The following is a 27,445-nucleotide window of genomic DNA, read 5'->3' as shown; positions in this document are numbered from 1 at the left end:
TATTTTTTAAAGTATTATTTTATTTCCCCAGTAACCCTTTTTCTACTGATTGTTTCAGATGGGGGAAAACAAAAGTTTGGTGTGTGTGTGTGTAAAACAGATAGAGAAAGCAACTGCATTTCAGGCTCCAGATTGTTTTCTTTTCTCCTTATGGTGCATCAGCTCTCAATGCATTGCAGACTGGGTAATAAACTAAAGATCCTGATCCTGCAAACTCTTGTGAGCCTGCTTAACTTTACTATCATGGGTAGTCCAATTGATTTCAGGGGGTACCAATGGTAATAAAGTTAAGTGCACAGATGTTTGCAGGATCAGGTCATGTGTTGGTAGAAGATTTCTGAGCCTTGGAAAGAGCTGATCACATTTTACGAGGGCTTGGCTCCTCCTACACATATCATTGAAAGGATTTTCATGTGGCATTTGTTTGGTAAAACCCCTCCCATGCCATTAATTAAATACCATCCTTAATGTGAAAAAAGATTTGATATATTGTGTAATAAAACCAAAGGTGATATGAGTAGTTGAGGTGCCAGCCTTATTTCTTGAACTCATTTTGTGCAGATAAAAGACAACGTTTATATAACTGATTAAAGCAAAAAGTCTTATAATCCTATACTAAGATCTATGGAAATCAAAATATACTTGTGTTTCAGTCTGCACTGATTAAAAAAAAAAGCTCTCAATTGGATTTCACAAAAGGTATTGATTAAGAGTTCTGTAACATCTCTCTTCTTGGCTATTATTCATTATGTGAGCCAGGGCTTCCTCACCTGAGTTCTTGATGTATAACTACAAGATGAAGAACCATGTCACTGCATAGCTGAATTCATGCATGAATAATTACAAGTACAACATCTTAATTTCTATGTAATAACATTACTGAAGGACCCAGAATACCAAGAAAAATGCATGTTGAAAAAAAAATCAGGGAATGATATTTTAGATGGGAAACCAATAGTTTAATACAAACGAAGCCTCACAGATGTTTCAGTTTGTAGGCAGGTTCCTCTAATCCACAAATTAGATGGCCATTCCAGATTAATGACTGAATTTTATTTTGAACACTGAATAAAGTGCTATTTTTTGTTAACTGATTAACTAGTTTTTGCTTGGTCAGAACCTGAAGGAGCTCCATCAAGAACTTTCAGAACAGCAAATAGATGACTTGTCTGTGAGCAAAACTCAACCAAGAATGATTTTCATCTTACACACCACAAAAACAGAGAGATTTCCTGATATATATGCAGAGGAACCGCCCAGCCCCCCCCCTCCACCAAAGATCCTCTCAACACTTACATGAAAGGGATATAAATCCAGCTTTCTGAACAAATAACTCCAGTCCAGACTTGCCTTCTGTTTTCCAGTCACATTTCAAGCCCAGTGTTATCACATGTTGAAATGATTTAATAAAATGCAACATAGAGCAATTTGAATAAAGCACGTTTTATAAACTGTGAAATACAAAATGATCTATGACCCCCATACCTATACATGTACCTTTTCGAGGCAGAGGATCAAACAAAGGTCTGCACTTGTCTTGAAAGCCGCGCACCAGCTCTGTCATATCATATTTGCATTCTCATGATACAACAGGACCTATGACTTTCATTTTAATAGCAGCTGAGGCAATGGGCAGAAAAAGAACAGGCAGCTCAACCTGGACACAGAAACTGAATTTAAAAAAAGAAAAAGTTCCTTTTCTCTCAAGACCTGTTAATCAGAATCAAAGCAAGTGGAAGATGCAAATATTGGGTCATTAGGTCATGCCATGTCAAAAGTTCATGAAGGAGAGATTACATGTCCGTCTCTCCAGTTGATATTGCAACCTCAGAGAAAGATTATATGAAGTTGAGGGCTTAAAAATATCCACATGCCCTATAAATTCAAATCCTTTTTATGTAATCTATTTAATCTTCTGTTAATGATAATCTCTGCTATCAATGTACTCAAATAGGGTCAATATCTGCTGGATTTGCACTTCTTCCATTTCATCCTATATGGAAATGGTATTTAATAAGGGGAAACACGCTGATCTATCTGGCATTAGCAATTTATGGAAACAAATATTACTTATAAATTGATGTGATTGCTCATACCATCTCAAGATTTTTTTGTTGTTTATTTTTTGTCTTGATTTGGACTGGTCCTGCCAGCTGATCATGATTTATTAAAAAGGCTTGTGTTCTCTTTAGCACAAACAAGGGAGACAGTGTGGAGGGGCGGAAAATTGCAGTGAATTTGTCTTTAAGGACCCAAAAAAGATGAGACTGAAAGACGGGACTGGAGATGGACGGCAAGATGGCACAATAGCATTTAAATATTGGCAGAATCCCTTCCAACAAGTCCTGAGCCAACGTGCAGCATTTCAGACCCACGGGAGTCAATGCAGTTTGAAAAGCCACATAACGTTGTTGCGTTATACAAGGTTTGAACACCAGCGCATGGGATGAAAATCAGGCGCTTGGAAGAAAAAAAAAAAAAAAAAGATGTGTATATTTCAGATACAGCTCCATACACAGAAATGAGAAACCGAGTAACAGCTCTGGAGCTCTTCCTTTCGCCAGATGCACCTTTAAGGGAAGGTTCTCTCTCGACTACCTTGGCCAAAGGCTGGAGAAGCGAGTTATTGCCTTGTTTGCCATCCTGATTTAGTGACAGCTGTGTTCGCCCTCCCTCCTCCCTTCACATTTCCCGTTCTTCTGTTTCGCCAATGCACGGCATCAGTTTGCTGTGCATATGGATTCTTTATCCCGGGGCTTATCAGCAAATAGATGTAATGAAAAAAAAGTTTAAATGACTAACTAACCAAATCCTCCAGCGGAACTACCACACATTAGCATGCAAAAAGGGGAGCCATAGGCTGTAAAAGCGATTCAGATGGTACCATTCAATTGAATTGACGCTCCTAGCAGAAGCCACTAATGGGACACACACACACAGCTCCTCGTTTCCTATACTGTACCCAAGAAAACACACAAGACTATAATACAGTAAATTAATCGGTTTACTAAATGGCCTTGCACAGAAGTTCTGTTGGCAGCGATTGCGTTCGTCCTAGATAACCTTCACAAGAGGCAGGGAGAGGTACCCGATCCAAATGAATTCAGATTAAACCAGAATCCTTAGATTTGCGACCTGGAGGCTGGGAAGTGTCAGCCACCAAACATCATTCAGGGAAATTAAACAGCTCCCTTTCTAAAGCTAGGCACTGATGGCAGGAATTTGCTGAGGTGGTGGATGGCATAGTAGGAACAGATGAGGCTGGATAATATTTGAGTGTTTATGCATATTCATGGTGTGGTCTCACTTCCCTGTCAGATAGCACTGGCTAACGTTATTTTTCAACAGCCAGGAGCCCAGGGAAAGGCAGAGAGTTTGGGATCACATTTTATATTGAAAGATTTTTTTTTTAAATGAAAACGATTGCCTGCCAGGCTGGAGGAAACTCACTCATTGTCATCCACACCTTAGCACAACCTATGTGAGGCGCTCCAAACAGCATTCTCTCCTTTAACTTCAGCCCAGTAGCCACAGACTCAATATCAGCGCCTTTCTCGAGAGCCACTACCAAATTCTGGCTCATCACTTCTTCCTCCTGACCACTGATTTCTCAACATCCCTTCCCTGGACCAGTGTGTGTGGGGAAAGAGAGACTGCTGCTTTCCTCCCACCTCAAATGGCTGCTTCTGTGTGAACATCCATCACACAAAGAGGGAACTTGCTGGGGGGGGGGGGGGTCTTAAAAGGTGGTGGGGAGGCAGCAACTTGCTTTCCAACATTTCTGCGGTGGCAGTAATCTCAGTACATGTAACCCACGTCTGCCTACGGTACCAGACATTAGCATCCAAACTAGGACCAGCCGCGGCTTAGCTCTCAAAGCCATGCAAGGAATAACCCAGGTGTGGGGGACGGTGGAAAGGGGCTGCCGAAAGGCAAGGAAGCGTTAGCTTTACTTACAGAATTTGGGGCTAGTGCTAGTTTCTGGTGTGGTGGTGGTGGACTCCTGGAAGGGAGATAAGGTCCAGGACGGAGCCGAGTCGTGGACATAGATCTTATAGGAGGAGGTAGCGTATGCCGCAGTGGGCCAGATGGGCACCGGCTGGGCCCCGGGGGTGCCGGGCAGCGGGCGGGAGGTCAGGATGGCGGTGCTGAAGGGGGCAGTGGCGGAGAGGCTGGTGGGGGGAGCAGCTGTTTGGCGCACAGTGGTGGATCTGGGGCTCGCCCGGATGGGGCCCCGGGTTCCCGGGAAGCGCGTGGGTGCCCGGGTCATGGTGGTTAAGCGGGTGCTTATCCGGTTGGGCGTCCGCGACGTGGCGGTGGCGGTGGTGGTCTCCAGGCTCTTGGGAGGGCTGGTGGGCTTGGAGAGGAAGAAGGGGTCCTGCCCCATCCCTTTGGAGTCCATCAGCTCGGTGGGGACGTAGTCCTTGACGGAGCCCACCACGATCCACTTGAGCAGCATGAGGCTGAGCCCCAAGCCGATGAAGCCGATGAAGAGAGGCACCACGCACAGCCACGTCTGCTGCCGGTTCCAGACGATGCAGTCGCTACATCGCAGCTCCCGGGGGGGGTCGGGGGCCCCATCCCCGGCCGGGCCCCCAGCCGCCGCCGCCGCCCCCTCCTCAGCAGCAGCAGCAGCAGGTGGGGAGGCGCAGGCAGCCCCTTCGCTCATCCTAGGTGCCTTTCACACCCCCGGGGGGAAGAGCGGGCATCAGGGAGAAGCGGCTGCCGGGGAGCGCAGCATGCCGCGGGGCAGGTGAGAGAGGGGAAGGGAAAGCGATCAGTCTCCCGCTCTGTCAGTCAGTCAGTCAGGGGACATGTCCCCAGCCCCTCCCCCCCCGCCCCACACGGCTCCTCAGGCGACCTCCTCAAGCGGCTGCTGAATCAGCTAAATCACCCGGCTCGCTCCAGCCTGGAGCAGCAGCAGTTGGAGCATCCTTCTCTCTTTTGTTCCCCCACTTCCTTCCTTCCTTCCTTTCTTCTTCTTCTTCAGATCCCCCTTTGTTTTTAACAAGTCACAAGAATCAGCTTCCTGTCATTTTTTATACCAAGCATCGGGATCCAGCAACGACGAGCCACATTCCTACACACGGCTGGTTGTCTCCTCTCCTCTCCTCTCCTCTTTCTGGGTCGGGTTAGGACTTCCCACCCCACCCCCCCTTTGCTCCTTCTTATCCACAGATCAGATGCACCAGCATTCCTCGGCTGCTTCTTTGAGAGGCGACGGAGCAGCAAAACGCACCTGTTATTCAGCAGCCCTGCAGCCAACCCTTGGACAGCACTTTAAGAGAGAGACCAATCCGAAGGCAGGGCTGTGGGAAAGGAGACCGAGCTTCCTCGTTCGCTCTTTCTTCTCCAAGCAGCAGCCCAGCACCACTTAAGTCCAAGCTGCAATCAAACTCAAGCAAGGATTTCAAAAATAAAATAGTCATTAAAAATAAACTAAAACCCCAGCAAAGAATAAATAAATAATATAAAACACGAGAGGACTAGATCGATAGACAGATCCAGCAAACACACTCGGACGCACCAGGCAGTTCCTGCCAAGCATGCAGCTTCAGTTCGATTGTGTATTCCTATTGCAGTGCGAAAGAGGCAGGCTGGCACTCAGAAAGTAAAGCACCTCCCACCACAGCCTAATGGTGGTTTCTTAATGCGCACAAGATAAATAAATGATCCAGGCAAACCCCTCGGGAGGTGTATGGCAAGCTATTTTTTTCCCAATCAGATCCTGAAACTATCTTGCATGTGTATTAATCCAATAGGATCATGGTGTATTGCTGCATGTTAGAAGAAACGTGTGGGGGGGAGAGCAGGGGTCTCTGTGTGTATGAGGGAGGTGGAGACGCCTGTATAGAGGATTCTATAGAAAGACCATAAACCGAGTTCTGCAAAGAATATTTTTCTGACACTGTTAATTTCTGATTTTTAGTAACGATGGGTTGTAGTTATTTAAGAGGATTTCCCTAAAGGAAAATGAAATTAATAGAGAATTGCAACAAATGGACAGAAGACAGGGTAGCCAGACAACAAAGTGAAGGTCTGTCTATCAAGATGCTGCCTGTCAAGTTTCTGTCTTTAAACTAATGCAGCTCTTTGATCTACTCTTTCAGAAGAGTGTTTAGCCCAGTGCTGAGACCAATGTGTCCTTTACATCCACTCACGAGGAATAGATTAAAGTAGCCATAGCTAGTTAAAGAGTTAATGACAAAAGGATAAATTTATTTCACTCGATCACTAATTCCAGATTTTCAAGAAAATTCTCTTTAAAATATTGCTTTGAATACCATCTTTTACTTTATTTCTCCCATTCGTTTGTTAGTGTTGATGCATCACTAAAATTTCCTTAGCCATTTATTAGATTGTGTGTATAAAATGTATACAAGAAGTTAATCTGGCAGACATAATAGAAATAAAATATGTAACATTTGTTATTCATCTATATGCAGTATATAAATATAGGAAATAAGAAGAAACATCACAACTGTGCAGTGTCTTGCTTGATTGTTTTCCACTATGGTATATTTTAGTAGTGTTTAAAATAAAATATTAAGATTAGATTTAACAGGTCTGGTAGTCTGTTATACTCATGTAGGGCAACTGAGGTTTAACACCTGCCTTGGCATAGGTATTCCTAGGTTGATAACAGTTCAGGAAAGTTGCAAAAACGATACATCATGAAGATGTGCTTTTTAATTATTTCCTAGTAAGAAAGCACTGTGGAGTGGAGCTAACTCTGGCCTTGGCGAAATCTGAATATTCACATTCCTAGCCAATTGTTAAGTAGGAAATAATGATGAAGAGAAAGCATTTAGAAAGAAAATGAGAAGAAATCATTAGTCCATGAATAAAAGTGTATACATTAGGCATTTGAGCAATGGGCACTGGATCTCCAGTAAAAGAAATTATTTAGGGTGAAATCCTGCAGATCAATGGGAGTTTTGTCATAGACTTTACTGGGTCCAAGATTTCACCCATAATTTTTACAATGTATGCTTTTCAAGCAATATGAGCTTGATCCGTCTCCTGGGAAGTCAATGAAGGTTTTGCCATTGACATTAAGCAGGGGGAAGATTAGGCCCCTATATGTAGAAAGTTAATGTTTTGTCTAAGGATGTGAAATGACTACAAACTCTACATTCTTCTCAATTACCTATCTTTTGAAATAATTAATATTACCATTAAAATCAGTTTATAAAAACCAGTCCAGGCTTGTTAAATTGGATCCCTTAAATTCAAACTTTTCATAGATATTATGTGAACCTGTGGGGTTTTGTTTTGTACTTTCTTCCTACTCATTTGGTAGCTGGGTCTACCTGTTCGCCTGTCTCCTGGAGTTGTGGCCATTGTGCTAGGTACAGTATAATTTATTTCTCTTGACTTTGTATTAATTCATATTGCCCATGTGCATATACCCAAGTACTGGATCATGAAAAAGCTCCTGCTTTTTCCTGCTTCTCATACCAGTACCTGAGAGTCCACATATGCTACGCTGGATACATGTAAACACTGTGCACACACATATACCTATGGTCACATTGCCACTGTAGGTATGTGACATTAATGCTATCATACCAGGGTTCTGTGCATCAAAGTGAGACAAAGTAGGAACCATTTACTTGTGTTGTGTTGGTACTGTCCGCCACTTTTACACATTTGCCAATGGGAGGTCCTGATCACACTGTCCCTCACTGCTGTTCCTGTAAAACTGAGTGGAAGACAAGGAGCAACTGGATGATCATCTGGTTCTGCTCCAGATCACAGGACACTTGTTTATGTAGTGGAGTAGGCAAATGGCAAGATAGAATCAGATTTGGAAGGGACCTTAGGAGGTCATCTAGTCCAACCCCCTGCTCAATGCAGGACTAACCTCAGCTAAATCATCCCAGCCAGGGCTTTGTCAAGCCACAGCTTAAAAACCCCTAAAAATGGAGATTCCACCACCTCCCTAGGTAACCCATTCCAGTGCTTCACCACCCTTCTAGTGAAAAACGTTTTCCTAATATCCAATCTAGACCTCCCCACTGCAACTAGAGACCATTGCTCCTTGTTCTGTTATCTGCTACCATTGAGAACAACCTAGCCCCATCCTCCCTGGAACCTTCTTCAAACCTGCTATCAAATCCCCCCCTCAGTCTTCTCTTCTGCAAACTAAACAAGCCTAGTTCCCTTAGCCTCTCCTCATAAGTCTTGTGCTCCAAGCCCCTAATCCTTTTTATTGCCCTCCGCTGGACTCTCTCCAACTTGTCCACATCCTTTTTGTAGTGGGGGACCCCAAACTAGACACAATACTCCAAACACAGCCTCACCAATGCCGAATAGAAGGGAATAATCACTTCCCTCGAGCTGCTGGCAATGCTCCTACTAATGCAGCCCAATATGTTATTAGCCTTCTTGGCAAGATGGTGAATGGAATTTGGACGTAAGTTGTCAAAGATGGCTGACCTTGAGCGGCAATGACAATTCACTCAGCTTGCGTGAGAGAGATATGGTGAATGCCAGTGTTGCCATGGTATGCACACTAATGTTTTGTCACTTCTGGGGCAGGAGAACCAGCTCAGTATGGTAAAATCACATCATTTTGGAAACCTGGGAAGACCAGCAGTGGCTTCAGAATTTCTTAGTGAGAAAACAGACCTTCATGGAGCTGTCTGATGAGCTTGCACCAATCCTCTGCTGCCAGAATACTTGATTCAGGGAAGCTTTATTGGTTTAGAAATCGGGTCCTATTGCCTATGGCTACACCAGACAGCTATAGGTACATTGCAAACCCCTGTGGTGGTCAAGGTGGTGGTTGTGCAGGTTTGTGAGGCATCAGGTTTCCAAACTGTATGGGGGCTCTTGGATGGCACTTATACCCATCACTTTGCCCACACCAAAGGGAAGATGAGTAACAGAGCTGAAAAGGTTACTATTCACTTATTCTGCAAGGATTAGTGGAACACAGATGCAGATTTATGAATGCTAAGATGGGAAAACACGGGAAAATTCAAGATACCAGGGCAGTGAGGAGATCAGGATTGTACTTGAAGTAGGAAAAAGGGACTTTATTTCCCAGAAATTCTATGGTTCTGTATGGTGTCTGTGCCCACTGTTATTCTGGGAAACTACACATACCTGTTCTTGCCTTGAATCATGAAAACATACCACATCATCAATGACCCTGGAAAAAGGGAATTCAGTTGCAAGCTAAGTAGCTGCAGAATGTTATGGTGTGAGCATTTGGTAGGCTGAAAGCTTGTTGGTGTTGCCTATACACACATCTGGATGCTAGTGTGGCAAATGTTGTTCATGTAATCATTAGCTGCTGCACTGCAAAACATCTGTAAGGGTAAAGGAAGCTGTTTCCAGACCAGGTAGGCTCAGGACATGTTTGTTTTATAAATTCTATACAGGCAGCCAGATCCCACCCACATTCACACTGGTCCTGGTTCCCAGCAGGCAAGGGAAATCAAGGATCCCATATGTGCAAATATCTTGGCACAGCAGGCAGACAAAGCATGACATCTTCACATCCTGTAAAGCTGATGGAAATGCAAAAGGGAACATTGGTACACACTTGTGGGGCTACACCGCTTTGTAAGGAATTCATTTCCTCATCAATTAAGGTCATTAGCTGTTTGTGCCTGTGACATTGCACACACTAAAGACAATTACAACAGGGCATCTTCACTGTGTTAGCACCTGCAGGTTGGGTTTGTACTATGGAGGTTTGTGATGACCCTTAATTGCCATGGGAGTTCATAAAGTCTCATAGCAGTCCCTGAGAAAGTTCTGTCTCCTGCACAGATGAACTTCATCCTTATGGTAAAACATTCCATTGTGCCTGAGAGGGGAACTGTCAACCCATCTTCATTGTGGAGATTTAAGGAATCTTTTAGGTAATCAGATAAAGGCTGAGACCTTGACTCCAGTTGTCCTGAGGTATTTCTCAGCAGGATTTCCCCATGCCTTCAACTATGGGGGCAGAAGACCTGTCTCCACCCCAGGACCTTCCTGGGAAATAGCTTTAAAAAGGCCCTAAAGTTCCTCTGCAAAGGGAACCAAAAAACCTCTAAAATCATGGCAACAGCAAGGGCAGCACATCTTCACAGGTTTGGATTGCTCAGAATCCTGTGATTTCATCACTTAGAATGTTTTTACTATGAAAGTGGTGTATGGACTCTGGAATGTGGAGGATGGGCCCCTGGGGGAAAAAATCTGGATAGGCAAAATTTTGGTTTGAAGAAAGAGGGAGAGGATAACATCCATGGGAGAGGGGATAAATAAAAAGGGGAGAGTGTTTGTTTATTTATTTTAAATAGGCTGATGTTTAAGAAAAGGAAACCTACCTCAGGCATTTTGGTTGTCTGTTGCTGTTTGTCTTCTCTCTGTTGATTGTAAATGGTCTCCATGTTGGGTGTGACAATTATACACCTAATTACACAATAAAACAATAATAATCAACAAAATTGAACCGTATCTGACCCAAAATTGGTAAACAGATTAATAGATTCCCCAATAATCCCCTTCACTAGCAGAGCCAACCCAGAAGCAAACGCTGGTAATTTCATATACAAGGATTCAGATCCAACAAACACACAATTATAAGAGATTCAAATTTGTATTTCCACTTTTGGCCCAACTCTTCAATTACAATTGAAATTATTTTTAATCAATGACAATCAACAGTACCTGATGATGTGAGCAGTTCCCAGAAATCTAGAGTGTTTTAGCTTTATGGTTCTATCACTCTGAGTTATCATGAAAGAATCTCTTGGAAACATGTACTATATGAGTTCCTTTCATACTGGATTCTGACAGTGTGGACAATGTGCTATTGTAAACAAAAGCTAGTTTCACAAACAAAAAGCATTGCAACTGAATTGACTAGTGCTATCAATAACATGAACATTACATTTTAGTGGTTCCTCAATATTCCTGTCCCTTGTCCGCCCTTAGCCACCACTTTCCTCTCCACCTCAGTAATATACATGGCTCCCTAACGGCCCACTCCTAGCTACAGTTAATGCATTCCTCAGAACCTGAATTGATCTCTCTGTTCTTAGATGCCACTTACCCCCACATCCAAATTTGTATGAATAATTCTATTCCTTTCCAATGTGACATTTATTCTTAGTTCCCCACTGATCCCATTCCTCAGAGCTCCCAGCTGCCACTTCCCTCTCCATCCTGGGTGTTTCAACTGGACATGGGTTATGGGAGACAAACTAAGCTTTGCCCAATTATTTTTTTCTAAGTGGCTTGCACTGTATACCCCAACATACTATAAATCCTAGCTTGTTCAGTATTATAACCTTGTGCTGTATTGTCAGGCTCCCAGGCAGCAGCTGGTGAGCGTTGCAAGTAGAATCTGAGTCAGAATTCCACCGCTGAGCTAACTAGTTTGGTGGCAATTTGGAATGTTAGCACACTGCCAGTTAGCATTATGTCAGTTTAGTACAGGTGCAAAATGAGTGACAGTTCATTTCAGAGGTAGGAGAGATGTCTGCTATCTCACACTACGAAATAAACACTGAATAACAATCCTATGGCTAAATTGATGGGGTAAAATATACCCATCCTTTTATAGCATGCAAATATGCTGATTGTCCCTAGATAACCAGCATGCCATCATTTATTTCAATTCATTCAAGGTCTATTTGTAAATGCCAGGGCTGCCACTAAATATTTATAATCACAACTGAAGCCATGCCAATGCACATATACTGTTCAAATGTCTATCTTGGAATACTTCATAATGGCTAATTGGAATGCATCATAATGTTAGCAAAAAACCCCCAAACAAGCAAGAACTATATTAACAATTACAAAAGAAGATGCTCTCATGGAAAAAAACAAAGCAAAATATTTGCTATCAGAGAGATGTAGTACTATATATGGGTCAAATCTTGTAGCCTTGCTCAGTTTTTATCCAAACAGAATTCCCAGTAACTTCTCTGGGCTAAATCCTACACGTCTACTCAATAACAATCCTCAGTTATATCAATGGGAGTTGTGCCTTGATAAGAACTAAAGCCCCTGTCCTGCAACATCAAAGTCAAAGAGATGTTTGATACTGATTTTGGTGGTGCAGGATTGGCCCTACCAAAAAACTCAATAAGGATTTCAGGGTGGGGTCAATAGTGAATGCTCAACTATTCCTTTGGTGGGTACTACAGCTAGCACAAAAACACATACTAAAATGCAAACTCTAACCAAAGCATTATGAGTTCTGAACTCTCTGTCAGAAGTATGAATACACTCCTTAGGGTGAGGGGACGGACATAAAGCAACTGTTGAAAATCTCACCCAAAAAGGGATGATCCAAAGCACAATGCAATCAATGGAAGTAAGTCTTTCTATTGACTGCAATTTGTTTTGGATTAGGCCCTAAGCCAAAATTCAAATATTTCCAAGCATTGAGAATTTTGATGATGGCCCTAAGCAAGGAGGTCTATGAAATAACCACTCATTTGGAGCCAAGACATTTTAAATTATTTAGTATTATGAGTCACTTTGCATCCAGTTTTTCCAGGAAGTCTGTTTTCCAGAACAATGCTCTCTTCCTATACTTCCAAGACTCAACAGAAATTGTGGTTGTCCCATTCTTTTAGTCCTTGTCATTTCTTTTTATTACTTAATCTCCCCTCCCCTGTAGTAATTTCTGTATGATGTTTTATATCTAGTACTGAGCGTGAATAAGTGTTTCCTGTCTTTTGTTACTATACAAATGACCTGGCATAGGATACAGTGCCGTGATAAGGCCTGAAGACACAACAGATACACCTTGAGTATGCCTAGACCCCTTCCAAGTCTGGCAAGAAGAAATCTGAGGCTAGATTTAAATTTTTCCAGTTCTGCTGGCTGCACATTGTTGCATTCTTTGAGTTACTGCAGAAATATTTAGTTTAAGTACAGATGGATCAACAAATCTGCAGTGTTTTACACCTACTGTCATTTGCGTGCTCTGTACCTCTGAAACATAGCTTTGAAAAGAGCAGTGGTCTTAAAGCTAGAGGCGATGTGAAGTTAATGACCTAAGGAAGTCCAATGAGTATGGGCAAAAAATCTCACATGAATTTGTCAAAATGTTCAGCAGATTTCTGTTGGCCATGCCATTATAGACTAATTTAGAATTTTAAAGCATAAAATTGTCTAAAAGAAAACTTGTTACACATTATGGGCAAAATCCTGGGTCCTGTTTGTGTAACTGTAAGGGATGCATGAATGCTATGCTGCTGACAAAACAGGTTTAACATGAGGACAGAAGGTTCTGGGGATAGTTGCGTCTCGTGCAAAAAGAGAGCAGAGGGGATCTGCACTTACTACATGGGAACAAGTTACGTAGATGTGAGAAGGCTTGAAAGATCATTTCTGTGACGTGCTGGTGATCTTGGTCTCTCTGGCAGAGCTGAAGAAGTTATTGATTTTCCAGTAATTCAGAGATCAACTATCACAATTAAAATAAATCTAAAAGCATCCCGTGCTGGAAGGTAGATGGGTAGGTTTGTTGTGGGTCTGTGACCTCCCCTATCCAGACTGCTATGGGAGGAATTTTTTTTATGCCAATGGGCCCCAGAGTCTTGCTCTGTGCCAACAGCTCCATTTCAGAGATGTCAGCCTGGAGATCCCTCTTGTCAATGGCTTGTGGAATTCAGCAAGGGGAACTTTCCATGCTCAGTTCCTCCAGGAAATCACCCAAAAGCATATGAGTATGTCAGAATTTCTAAGAGTTGAGCAGTCAGGTAATCATTAGGATCCTCAACCCAACTTCCACTGAAATTAATGGAATTCACTGCATGAACTTCAGTTGGAGTTAGATCAAGTCCAAATGTCAGTTTGAAGTTAATGGAATTCATTATATAAACTTCAGCTGGAGTTAGATCAGGTCCAAAATGGCAGTAGGAGTTGGAACAGGTTCTACAAGGAGGGAACCTTCATGGTACACAGCTACTTAGTACAGTGATGAGCACAATATAAATACAGGGCAGGATGTGCCACTTTAGAAGGCTTTGTACTGCATAGTCTACAGAACCTAGGATTTGACTTTAAATTAGGTTCATTCCCCCAAACTGGAACATTTCCCACAAATAGGTGCAAAAACTGAAAAATTTCTCTACCGTTTTCACCAATTTTGGTTGGCAAGTTCCATTGAAAAGGAGAGATATGCACACACCCAAAAAATAGCTAGGTGGTCATTCGAAGCACCACCTTAAGCACCACCTTTCTTACAAGTCAACAGAGAAACCAGTGACAAAGGAAGCCAATAGAAATAATCTTATATGTTGAAAAAAAACCCCTAAATTATAGAGAGGGAGAGAGCAGCAATGGTGTAATCTGAAATAGTATTTAAGAATGTATTTAGTGCTCTTGAAAAGTTCCAGGTTGACAACAGTAGAGGCAGAGTGTAAACATCCTCATCAGCTCCACTAATTAAACTTAATCCTTGTTCAGGAAGGAACTGGCTCCTTTGCAGAAAATGACAGCAGAAGTGTCAGTTCACACCAAACTGTGCTGCTGATTTTTGTCATGTAGATAACAATTCAATAATAACAGGATTGATATAATCAGTTCATTTTGCCTAGGCCCCTGCAGAAATCTTAAATGGTATTGATTTTTTCTTACCATTAATTCAATAATTTTATTTTACCAGTGTATTCCAGTGAACTACAGATTAGAAGCCAAGAATTTGTGAGAAATCAAGCCAGCTCAGCCACTGATTTACAATGTGGCTGTGGGCAACGTGTTTTGCCTTAATTTACCTATATTTGAAATGATGCATGTGTAAGGGGTCAAATAGCCCCTTACTGAAACTTAGTGGGTCTTTTTGGTTGGCCATCTCTGGGGGAAACAGGACCCTGAAACAGACACAGCCCCAGGGCCAGTGGAGAGAGGCCAACTCAGGTCAGCCTGCTTGTCAGGGCAGACAGACCAATGAGGGAGCCAGGAGGGTGGGGGGAGCACAGATCAAACAGAGAGTGATTTTTGAAAAATCTCTGCCTGAGAGAGGAAGGGGAAGTGGGTGGACAGCAGCTGTTCAAGGGGGAGATGCTGTCAGAGAATGTTGCAGAGCTGTGGAGCTGAAGTAGAAGCTCTGCAGGATGTATCTGAGGCCGCTGGGCTTGCTTAAACTTTGAGAGAGGTGGTAAGTTTTAGGCAAGACACAGGGAGGCAAACTTTTGTGACCTTAACCCTTTCTCTGCTTGCTGTGTACTTTTGTGTGAATGAACAATATATCTATGAGAGATCAGCCCCTTCCAGAGAGGAGCATCTTACAGATTCCAATTACATTTGGTCCTGTTGAGTAAACACAGAGTGAAACAGAAAAGCTGCCACCCTGGGATTCAGTCTAAGAGCAACAGAATCATGGCATTTTACCCAGAAAAAGGTGGAGATAGCAAAATCTGACACCTGAGGGGTGCACTCCTGAGGCATTGCAAATGGTACAAAATATTCATCATCATGTAACTGTGGCAGGAATGGATAATGTTGTACCTGGTGATCCAGTCTAAAGTGGGTTGAAGCATGGAGATCCACCCTGGGGTAAGTGCAGGCAGAGGTCTATTGCATGGAAAGAATGCCCATGGGAGAGACTGAAGGACAGATCACAGTGTCACTTGTCCCTGAGCCATCACAGGAACAGATTCCAACAGTTTTCTTTGCCACAGAAATCACTATCATTCAACAATGAATGCGTGACACAGCTGACAGGAATTTTAGCTTCTCTCTGCCTATCACATGAGGAAGTGTATCTTTTCATATCTGTAGGCATATGAAGCAATAGAAGCTTAATCGAGCTAGCATGCAAGGGAACTTATTACTTATCAATTTATGTGACTCTGTGAAAAATAAACCCAAATATTAGTAGTTCTAGAGTCCTACAAATCCAATGGGTTCTTAAACCTCCTAGGGTGACATGGGATATGAAACACACAGTTAAAACCTCAATTTACAGACACCAAGAGAGGCCTCTTTGTGATATTCAAAAGTACTTGCTAGGTCACAAAGAATGTTGAGGGGCTGTTGACAGGAAGGGTTCTGGCAAGATTTCAGTTAGATGGCTACCCACCTAATGTCTATAGGGGAGATTTACAAAAGTGACCAACTTTAACTGAGTTTTGAAGGGAGTTGATTAACTAACTGGCCTGTGTAAATCTCCTCCTATCTCTATACCACCTACTATGAAAAAGTGCTTATATTTTACTGTCACCTTACTCTCCTTCACCCAGAAATGTCTAGCTCAGCCACTTACTGCATCCTTTCATAAAACTAAGCTGCAAAGTCTTTGGGGGTAGGGATTTCCTTCCTGTTATTTGTCTATACACCCCCATTGGGGTCCCTGATACTTCATTGGGGCCTTTAAGGTACTACTGCAATACAAATAATACATATTAAAACCTGTGGTGGGAAGGAGGAAGAGGACAACAATATTTATAAGCGTTTCCATTAAAAACTTCAGGGGCAGATTCCTCAGCCAGTGTAAAACAATTTGAAGTCAATCTGCACATCTGCTTCCCCACCCCAAAGATTTGAAGATGGAATAATGCCCTAGATATCTGAGATATTTTAATTAAGATTCAATATTACAGTAAGCAAATGTCAGTCCTATTGTTTGCATTTCTCTACAACCTCATCCCTAATCCTAACCCCAGAAACCTACATGCATCTGAAGCTACACAAACAAGGGCACACAGCAGGCCCATTATAGCTGGCTACAGCAATCTTACTGAAGAAATATTAGGACTCATAGAAACCATCCTCAAACCACTCTCCACACTAAGGGCAAGTTTTTCCAGGTCACAAACAACTTTCTCCAGAAACTCTATAACATCAACAACCTCCATCAAAACACTATACGTACCACCATAGAGGTGACCTCCCTATACATCAATTCCCCTCAGTAACTGCAGGACTGCCTGCCTCAAATATCTAAAAGGTAATGGACAACACTTAGATATTCACCTCAAACACATCACCAAACTCATCCTGACTCCATAACAGGTTTACATTCAACAACAACATTTGCCCAAACCTTGGGAACAACCATGGGTAAATTCATAAGAATAGCCACACTGGGTCAGACCTATGATCCATCTTGCCCCGTATCCTGTCTTCTGACAGTGTCCGGTACCAGACATTTCAGAGGGAATGACCAGAACAGGGCAATTTATCAAGTGATCCAACCCTGTTGTCCAGGTCCAGCTTCTAGCAGTCAGAGGTTTAGGGACACCCAGAGCATGGGGTGATCTGACCATCTTGGCTAATAGTCATTGATGGAACCTATCCTCCCTGAATCTATCTAATTCTTTTTTGAAGCCAGTTACACTTTTGACCTTTTCAGCATATTCTGGATTTCACAGGTTGACTGTGCGCTATGTGAAGAAGTACTTTCTTATGTCAGTTTTAAAGCTGTCACCTATTAATTTCATTGGGTGACTACTGGTTCTTGTGTTATGTGAAGGAGTAAAATAACACTTCCTTATTTACTTTCTCCGTACTATTCATGCTTTTATAGAACTCTATCACATCCTCCCTCAGTCATCTCTTTTCCAAGGTGAACAGTCCCAATCTTTTAATCTCTCCTCATATGGAAACTGTTCCATACCCCTAAACACTTTTGTTGCTCCTTAATCAACATTTATCAGCTAGACTGGTTCCTCAATATGCCAAACACTTCATAGACCACCTCAAGGAAAAGTTTCTGGACATGAAACTGATTATATTCTGGAGAAGGTATTTTCATCCTCTGAACAGATGAACTTCAGAAACTTTCACACATCCATCAAACTCTCTCTAGAATACTTCCAAACCAGCATCAACTTCCTAGACACCATGATCATCTTCAACAATGGAACCCTACAGCCAACTATACAAGAAACACATGGATCACCACCGTTACCTCCACAGATCCAGTATCTACTCCAGACACACCAAGAAATCTGTAATCTACAGCCAGGTTCTCAAATACCATAGAATATGCTCTGAAGACAAAGTCCAGGATACACACCTTAAACAGATTTAAAACCACCTTCACCAAACAAGGACACTCCACCAGAAAAGGAGATCACATCATGGAACAGGCCATCCTAATTCCCCAAGAGAATCTGCTTCAGTAGAGAAATAGAAAACACTGTCTGTATAGTTATTGCCTGCCACCCCATGCTGGAAGCCATACACATTATCTTCGAATTTATACTCAATGGCCACTACATCCTGAAATAAAGCTTTCATGAACCCCCTCTTCTGGCCTTCAAACAACTCCAGACCTCACCAAGCTCACCATCAGAAGGAAGCTCCTCAAAGATCAGGACACACTTACTCAAGTGGCACCAGACACTGCCAGAACAACAGATGCAAAACTTACAGCCATATCTCCACAGCTACCATGATCAATACCACTCAACACACCTTTCAAGGTCCTTTAGATGCCTATCACAACATATGGTGTACCTCATCCAAGTGGCCCAAAAACATCTATGTGGGTGAAACCAGATAATCACTGTGCTCTCAAATTAACACATGCAGAAAAATGATTAAAGACAAAAACACCCTATCACCTGTAGGCAAAGCCTTTTCACAAAACCATTGTTCCATATCCAGCCTCTCAGTCCTCACCCTCAAAGAAAACTTGCACACCACCTTCAAAAGATGAGTCTGGGAACTTAAGTTCATAACTCTACTAGACATCAAATATCATGGACTCAATATAGACTGATTTTCATGTCTCATTACAACAATCTGAAACCAACTTACTATCCTTTGACTTCAGAGGTTTTAATTGCCCACTTCATTTTGATTAGTTTCTTGCAATGTACATAAACTCCTTATGCTTAACAATCTGTTCCATCTTGTATTTAGCTGTAACACTCTAATTACCCTGTCCAGATCTGAAGAAGAGTTCTGTGTAGCTCAAAAGCTTGTCTCTTTTGCAAACAAAAGTTGGTCCAATAAAATATATTCCCTTCACTCATCTGGTCTCTCACGTGACATGGAACCAACACAGCTACAACAGTATGAATCCACTGTAAAAGTAGGGATGAATTCTTTGTGGACAGCCTATGTTTCAGTTATTCTAAAATCCTAATCAGGAATCCAGAGAGGATCTTCCCACAGCATAATGTCAGTTTCCGCTAACTGCATCTATTCTGAATACATCAGCACACATTCTGGTGGTAATTCCCCATGGATATAACTTATGTGCAATGGGCAAGGATTTTAGCATTAAGGCCATGTCTACAAGAGAGCTTACAATGGCATAGCTGTAGTGATGCATCTGAGCCACTGTAAAATCAGTCATGTAGCCGCTCTATGCTGATGGGAGAGTTCTCACGACAGCGTAATAAAACCACCTCCACGAGTGGCAGTAGCTATGTTTCTCCCACTGACATAGTGCTGTTCACACCAGCACTTCTGTCAGTGTAATTTATCTGTTTTTTCACACCCCCTGAGTGACATAAGTTATACCGATAAAAGAGGTGGTGTAGATATGGCCTAAATAAACCATACATACCTTGCAGTTGTGACTATATAATATCACCAATAGGCTTAAAAGGTGAACAGCAAATCTTTAAAAATAATTTCTTAAATTCTCACATAAGCAATCTAAAATGTAGATTTTTATAAATTCAAATACATTTAGATTTTGAAACAAAAATCATTCGATTTTGGTCAAGAGCATCTACCAAAGCATCCCATGCTATATCATACATTCAACTTCAATTATGCAGTAAATCATCTTAACACATTTGGCAAAGCTGCATGGAATTGCTGTGGCATTGCACAGCAACAATAACCAACTACAAAGTTATCATTGGTATTGGTATTATAGTAGCAACTATTGTAGTGATTGGGACCTCATTGTGCTAGGCATTGTATACACACATGCATTCAACAGACAGAATCTACCCCAAGGAGTTTACAATCTAAACAGACACAACAGATAAAGGATGGAACAAAGGGATAGCCATCATCTTCATTTTTCATTATTGGAACTGAGCAACAAAAAGATTAAATTACTCATCCACGAAGTCTGACACGCTGCTGAGAATTGAACTCAAGTCTCATGCGTCACAGTCCAGTGCCTTTAATCACAATACCATCCTTCCTTTTTTTCTTCTTAATGATCTATAGTTTGCAAGCAAGTTTTTTAAAATTTCTGCTTTAGAAAAAGGAAAATATATACATACATATTTGTATTTTTCTAATATATTTGCACCAACTCTTTCAGGGAAAATATATAACCTTCACTTCAGAATCTAGCAAATAAAAGCAGGTCATACTTCTTGAAATAATTTATTTTTAAAAAGTAACTATTTCTAATTTCTTAAAGTCCGTGTAATCTTTTATATTAATCTTCACCACAAAGACAGGAGGGAAGATAAAGTATATGGCTGTGAATGTTAGACACTGTGGATAAAGATGTAATTTCAATGCTATATTTCAAAGTGCAAGGATAGCAAAGATTCACATGCTCCTGGCTTCTAGCATGGGTCTTTTTTTCCCCACTGTACAGTTCTCCACTGTAAATAACCACTACAGGCTCTCTCTGTCTCTATATGTATAATGTAGTTACAGAAAAAAATAACATTAATATGATAGAAATCCCAATGCAAAGTAAAGAGCAAGCATTAACAGAGTCAAATTTTGGTCTCAGCAGCACAGGAATACACGATCAGTAACTCCAGTCAATGCAGCTACGCTGTATTTATGATTGAGAGCAAAATTTGGCCTAGCAGATGTCCTGTCTGCAGTACAACCAGAAGATCAGATGTTACATTTCTGATGAAAACCAAACTAAATTCACTTGGAAACACCTTGTATCAAATAAAAATGTTCTGTTATGCTAAATCTAAGTATATACACACAAAAATTCCTCAATTTCCCCCTCCCAAAATAGCAAAGCAAATAATGAAATAAACAAACCCCATTAAATATAATTATAATCTTAAGAGTTGTGCCCATTTATATTGGTTGCCCATGGCTGAAAGAGCTATTCTGGCAGCCAGGAATCATGAGGCTGTAAAGGAACCCTGGCCAATCCACTGGCTAAATCAGCTATGATGGAAATGCGGGTGCAGGAACCACTGTGCCATTAAAGGTTCCCCTATGTTAGAAGCATCCTCAGACAAGATAGCTTTAAGGAAGCGTGTTAGCAAGTTAAAGCAAGCTACCCTAACACTGGGCGTGATCTGGGTTTTTCCATCCCTTGCTTGAGCAAAATAGAGGCTTCTTTTTAAAAGCAGGTTTAATTTTTCCCCATTCAATCAGCTCTGAAATCCTGTTGAAGTGGCTAACTTTTGTTAAGCTGGTTCACCACCCATATTTTCCCATCATCTCCTTTAGGGAACTGAACCTATTTTTAAAGGGAACCTCTCCTGTCAAGCTGTCTATAATCAGGGAAGCTGGCTCAGCGAAGGATTGAAATCTGTATTCAGAACCAGAAGAGCTGAAGTGCAGACTTCAAAGTTTGCTGAGCTGGCTTCCCTGAGCATCCAAACCTCTGATCATTTGAAGAGTCTGAGTGTCCCACAAGACTTTTGGATAATTGAGATTCTGTTGTCATCTCTTCAGTTGCTATTTTTCTGGCACATACATTATGTTGTAAATATACATAAATAAAAGATAGAGTGTACAATTCAGCCAATTTGCTGTTGGACCCTGAATCTGAATTTTTCAAAATTTGTGTGCCTGAAGCGAGGCACTTAAATAACCTGGTTTCAGAGGTCCTGAACACCTTCAGCTCCCATTGAAGTGAATGGTCAATTGTGTAGACTGAACATGACTCTAATTGTCTCACTTTAGGAACCCAGGTCTATAAAAGTTGACCTTAATTTTCATATTTCCTGACTTTTTATTTGTTTAACAATGTAAATATGTTAGTAATATGTATGATATGTTCTGTGTCACAGTTACAGGGAGAGCTGCATCTTGGACCCCTTTTCAGTCTCTCTCAAATACACCCGTCCCATGACAAATTTTGATATCTTTATCTCTCAAGATGGGACTCTGTGGTTCAACCATTCTTCGATATTATTAACTTGACAGGCTTCTAAACAGCTTCTTCAAAACAAATGTCTTGTTTATTCAACCATAGGTACATAACAATCAAAGAAAAAGGGTCTCACCTACAATTTATCATCCTTTCCCTCAAAGCTTGGGGCAGCCTAGTAAGGGAGTAAGTCTTAACTATGACTGGGAGACAGGAGGTAAGATGCAGGGACTTGATCAGTGACATGAACAGTCAGCAAGGTGTCCACTGCAATGCATAAACTGTCAGGGCAATACTGTCAGGCATGGTTTTATTCTTACTTTGAGGCTGTTGCCTGAAAATGTACAGCTGTACATAAAGCTGCTATCCCATGGAGCACATTGGTTTTTGAATGCAGGAGTTGATGTTATGCATGTTAGAATAACGTATTGTGGGTACTTGTTATGTTATGTTGCGTGTGATTGTATAACTTTATAAAAATCTGTGAGACTACTGTTAAGTTGAAAATTAGTAGGGTTTGTGTGTACCATGCATTGCAGATGCTTATTGACAATTTTTATTGCACAAATTATACAACCAAAAAAACCCCTTAGAAACTATTACAAACTTTGCTTAAAGTGACAAACATGAAACAGCTTTAAAGTGAAAAAGTGAGACATCCACATACATTGAGATGGAGAGGACAGCACTCAAAAAGGAGAGGGATAGGTCTCCAGTTCACAGGTGGGTATAGATCTTGCCTCTGCTTCTTGTCTGTCTGCCTTCTGGAATGGAGTCAGGGCTCAAAGTTGCCAAGTGCATTGGAGGGTTCAAATATGCTCAGTTCCCATGTGCTATTGTTCTCAATGCCTGTGCTGGGGCTGCGGAGGGGAATGCCTCTGGGAGCAAAACTGTGGGGTTACAGCAGGGAGCATCTGTGGGTATCCTCAGTTCCCTGTATTATCCAGAGGCTGCGGAATATAGTTGGATCCTGGTTGAGCATGCTGCATTGACTACCGGTCTAACAGCAGCATGCACTCCAGAAGAGAGTTCTGCTTGTTCATTGCCTCCAGGAGCTGCTTCTGCAAGTTCCGGTCTTTCTTCATCATGTCTTTGGTCATGGCAATATTGTACTGGAGCAGTTCAATGCAGTCTCTGCATAGCTGCTTATCTTTCCCCCACTCGGACTTCAAAAACATCCTTTTTTGCTTTGCAGTTTGTCATTTTTTTGGGTGAGTCTGTAAGCAGGGGTTGAAACATCCCTTCCTTGGATCTCTGTTTCTTCCCCTGCAGGTTGGCCAGCCATTCTACCACTGATAAAGGCTGCCTCCTTGAGGATCTGACTAATACAAGTGCAGTGACTGTGGGAGGAGAGAAAAAAAAAACTAGGAGTTATTGTTCATATTAGCACTGTGTCCATAGAAGCAATGATAGCATTTTTAATCCTCTATTTCTGAATTTCATCCCCTGAGAATCACCCCAGTCTTGGGAGATCTCAGAGATAGTACATGGTGTGCACGTGGGGGCTAGATTGGGATGCTGGGGTCTCTGGGGGTTGCAGTTTATGCTGTGCCTTCCCTGTGCTTGTATGGGTGCAGGGTGTTCTTGACTGGGAAGTGGGGGTGGGCTGAGATGAGTCAGGTGGTTACCTAGGGGCTGAAAAGTAATGGCTTCAGCATCCCCTTTAGGCTGTCTCGAAGCTTGATTACGTTACACTGAGATGGGTGACAAAGTCTGAGAAGGGGCTTATTCAAAAGGGCAAAGGCCATACTAGCAATATATGCTGTGATGTTATTCACCAATGTGTCCTCTCTCCCCTTCAGAAGTGCTGCAGGAATAGAAAGGAGCCATGAACTATGCCAGAAGAAATTAGCATGCTGCCAGGCCACTGAATGTCCATACCAAAATGGAGCAATTTCTGAGCCTTAGATTCTGCTTTAACTGCCCTGCAGACATGCAGAAAGTGACTAGAAAAATATATTGGGTCTGCACTGATTGTTTGAAGCCTTAATGGTTGCCAGTCTTTTTCTGTGAAATATGTAAGACTGTGAAAAGGCATTCTGCCACCTTTGTCTACCTGACTGCAATATGATGAAATGATAGTTGATATGCATAAACCGAGTAATTTAAATCTCTGCCACTATGCAATCCCTAACCTTATCTTCTTTTCCTGTATGAAACCCTGTTTGCAACACTATTACAAGGTATATATGCTTCAGCTGGGAGCATTACCCTTATTATATACATAGGTATGCCATGCTTATGTCTACATATTTCTCAGGTAAAACGTGAAAACAAACCACAACTTTTCTTTCACAGTAATGACTCCCTCAGTAAACTTATGAATTTTGCATAACAACAATAGTTCCATTATTTGAATCTGCTGCATGAAGGGTGGGAGGGTGAGGCTAAGGCTGCGCCGCGCAGGTGCCATTTTGACCACGAAAACAGGAAGGAGGGGTGGGGGGGCAGCGTTCAGCAGGCAAGAGAGATGTAGAAAAGGAAATAAGTAGATGGATATGTGCCCCCTGTGGCATGGGTTTGTACATAGTCAGCGGTCAGAGCACAAGACAGAGGCTGATTATTCAGCCTGGTCACCATTTTGAAAACATGTCCAAGAGGTTGGAACAAAGGCAGACAGCACTCAGTAAGAGAGGGAGGCAAGCAGGGTCTGGAGACTTGGAAAGGCTCACATCCTCCCAAATAGAATGGACATTGGGCACCTGAGACAAAAGTCAGCATAGCAGTAAAGCATAAGAAAATTATTAAGATTCTTACATTAATTAAGTTGGCTCCTTACATGACAACCTTCAGGACCTTGAGTTCCCCAAAGATCTCTTTACTGTCCTACTACTCCAATGAGTTATGGACATCACTGGGACATCACCACAGTCTCCTTGGTGGCAACAGAAGAAGCACTCTCTGCAAAGGTGTTGGGTTCTGTAGTGATGTGCCACAAAAAATCCTGTTCAGTTTCTCGTAGAGTGGACAGGACAAATGGGCACCACCAGATTTGTTTCTTCTTTCCCTGGTTTTCTTGTAAATTCACCTGATCTCTTTATGCAACATGGGACTGTGTCTTGGCTGTGACCCTTCTCAGCAACCTGCTCAGCAATGTCCTCAAAATGTTTCTTATCACAGCGGCTGGTTGCAAGAGATTGCTGTACTGTTGCATCTCCCCCGATGGTAAGGAGATCAAGGATCTCTGCAGAGCTCCAAGCAGCTGCATGAGGCATGAACTAATGCTGCTGCAATAACATCACTGTAATGCTGATATATCAAATTCAGGAACAAACAGACCGATCCTGGCCCTATGCCTTTTTTTTAAGTGCAGGGAGGGGACATTTGGCCAATTTGACCCCAGAACAGTGGCAGGCACACAGTAAACAGTTCAGTCACAGACACTCTCAAAGCAGCATGGGATAGCAGTTGGAGGACTGCCAAAGTAATATGCAGAAACATTGCATGTGCATGAACAAGAATCTGCACTAACCCAATTTTAAGTGATTTTATCCATGTTGAAAATAGAATACAGAATTCTCAGCAAATAGAGAGTCAGCCACTTTAATTGTTTGCAATGTGAACGTACAGGCATTTTCAATGTGCACTAACTTAAATTAGCACAAACTAAACCCTGCCAAGTAGACAAATCTTCAGAGACACCCCTTTGAGTAAAAATGCCTTCCTTTGCTTCTTCCTTGCTCTTGAAGGAAAGTAATCTACTGCTAGACTCTTACCAGCAGTGAAATATGGCTCACCACACATTTACTCCAGTACTCTGACCAGTTACTATGGAAAGCTGGATTCTTTCACCACTCATCATCCATCCACTTGATCCAAGGAAGGCATAAGCTGCAGAGTAGCATCACTTGCCACTACATATCTGTATTCAAAATCCAGATAAAGATGTTGAGATAAAAAGGGTATAAGGTTTCTCCCTCTTATTTTCTTGAAGGTGCACGTTGTCCAAATCTCAGTCTAGCCCAATATACAATACAGAAAGTATCCCCTACATACAGTGGATGTTTCTTTGAGTGGTAGCACATTTCCTTCTCAACAATATGCCATACCAATATTTATCAAATCAAAGTGGTTTTTAATTGGAAGTCATTTTCTTCATAAAAAAGTCATTAACATGAGGTGAATCATCATTAAATAAAACATATCCCTCTTGTGCTGTCAAAATTACTTGTTATAGTAAGATTTTTGGCCTGGAAGCCACCTTTGAGAGTGAGCTCTGCAACAGATGTTTGCCTTTGCCACTGGGTCTTCTTTGCGATTAAAAAAATAAAAACAAAACAACCTCACATCCCAATGAATATTCCAAGTTTAGGATAAACATAAACAATCCTTAATAATTTTATGAGACTCTGATGCTTAAATATAGGATACATGTCATGTAGGAGACAGCAGTCATTTATATTTAGAGACTTCCTATTGAAAATTAAACATTTTAAATTGATTCCATAAAGTTTACAATGTTTTTAAGACATTCAAAAGAATACAAGACAGGCTTCTTTTATGTACCAGATTTTGACAGCCTTACTTATCTTGAATAGTTCCAGAGGGGTAGCCGTGTTAGTCTGTATACAGCAAAAACAACGAGAGTTCTGTGGCACTTCAAAGACTAACAAATTTAATATTTGCAGACATAAGCTTTCGAGAGACTTCAACAATACTGCATCTGAAGTTTTTTACTTATCTTGAGTAGCACGCTAGATTACAAGTGGCCACATTGTCCTACATTTTCAGAAAATGAATAGTGATTTTGGGAGCCTCAGTTTTTAAGTGTCCATTTTCAGATGCCTGGAAAAGGCTTGAATTTCAGAAAGTGCTGAGTACTCACCCAGAATTTGTATTTATAAAGTTGCCCACCTGCCTCCTACCAAGTTACCTGGAATGCTGGACCAGCAATTCAAAACCAATCACAATCAATCTTACATAAACATTCATTGGACATTATAGAATAAAGTGAGCAGACTCAAATTAAAAGGATGAGTTAGATGAAATATTGTGACGTATGATATGCAGAAAGTCAGACTAGATGATTAGAATGATCCTGTCTTGCCTTAAAATCTATGAGGGAAACTATTTTGATTTTCAAATGGTATTTAAATGTGGAATATTATGAAAAATATTGGAGTTGGTGGAAAGGAGGGAAAACAGGGAGATGGGGGGCATAGGAGGGCATTATGGGAGCCTAAAAGATAAGCAATCTTCTGAACTTACACTTTTATTTGGCTATTTGTTTGCTTGCTTTTCCTTTCAAATTCAGAACAAACCACAAAGTACATTAATGGTATGACAAACATTGCAATTAGAGTGGTGATTACAGGGTGCTGGGTTGGGAGGAGACCCACATGGTGCCATTACTTACAGCCTGTTAGGTCTAGTTGAGTAGACACCTACATCATACCATTACTCCCAGCATGCATACATCTAGTTTAGTTCTTTTGCTAAACGTATATAAATCTGATCAAAATTTCTAAATATTTAGCC

General features: G+C 41.6%; 1 protein-coding gene across 1 annotated transcript in view; it reads right to left on the bottom strand.

Annotated features, from left to right (window-relative positions):
• Positions 1–4,669, bottom strand: part of NRG3 (neuregulin 3) — a 752,789-nt gene extending 748,120 nt beyond the window's left edge. Inside the window, 1 exon segment of the mRNA XM_067552466.1 lies at positions 3,958–4,669. Coding sequence (XP_067408567.1) covers positions 3,958–4,669 — 712 coding nt within the window.
• Positions 4,670–27,445: the final 22,776 nt, after the last annotated feature.

This window comes from Emydura macquarii, unplaced genomic scaffold (genome assembly GCF_026122565.2).
Source record: "Emydura macquarii macquarii isolate MOO-44397 ecotype Brisbane River unplaced genomic scaffold, CSIRO-AGI_Emac_v2 contig_1390, whole genome shotgun sequence".
NCBI lineage: Eukaryota > Metazoa > Chordata > Testudines > Chelidae > Emydura > Emydura macquarii.
Note: the sequence above shows the minus strand (reverse complement) of the source record. Positions and strands in the feature narration are given on the sequence as shown.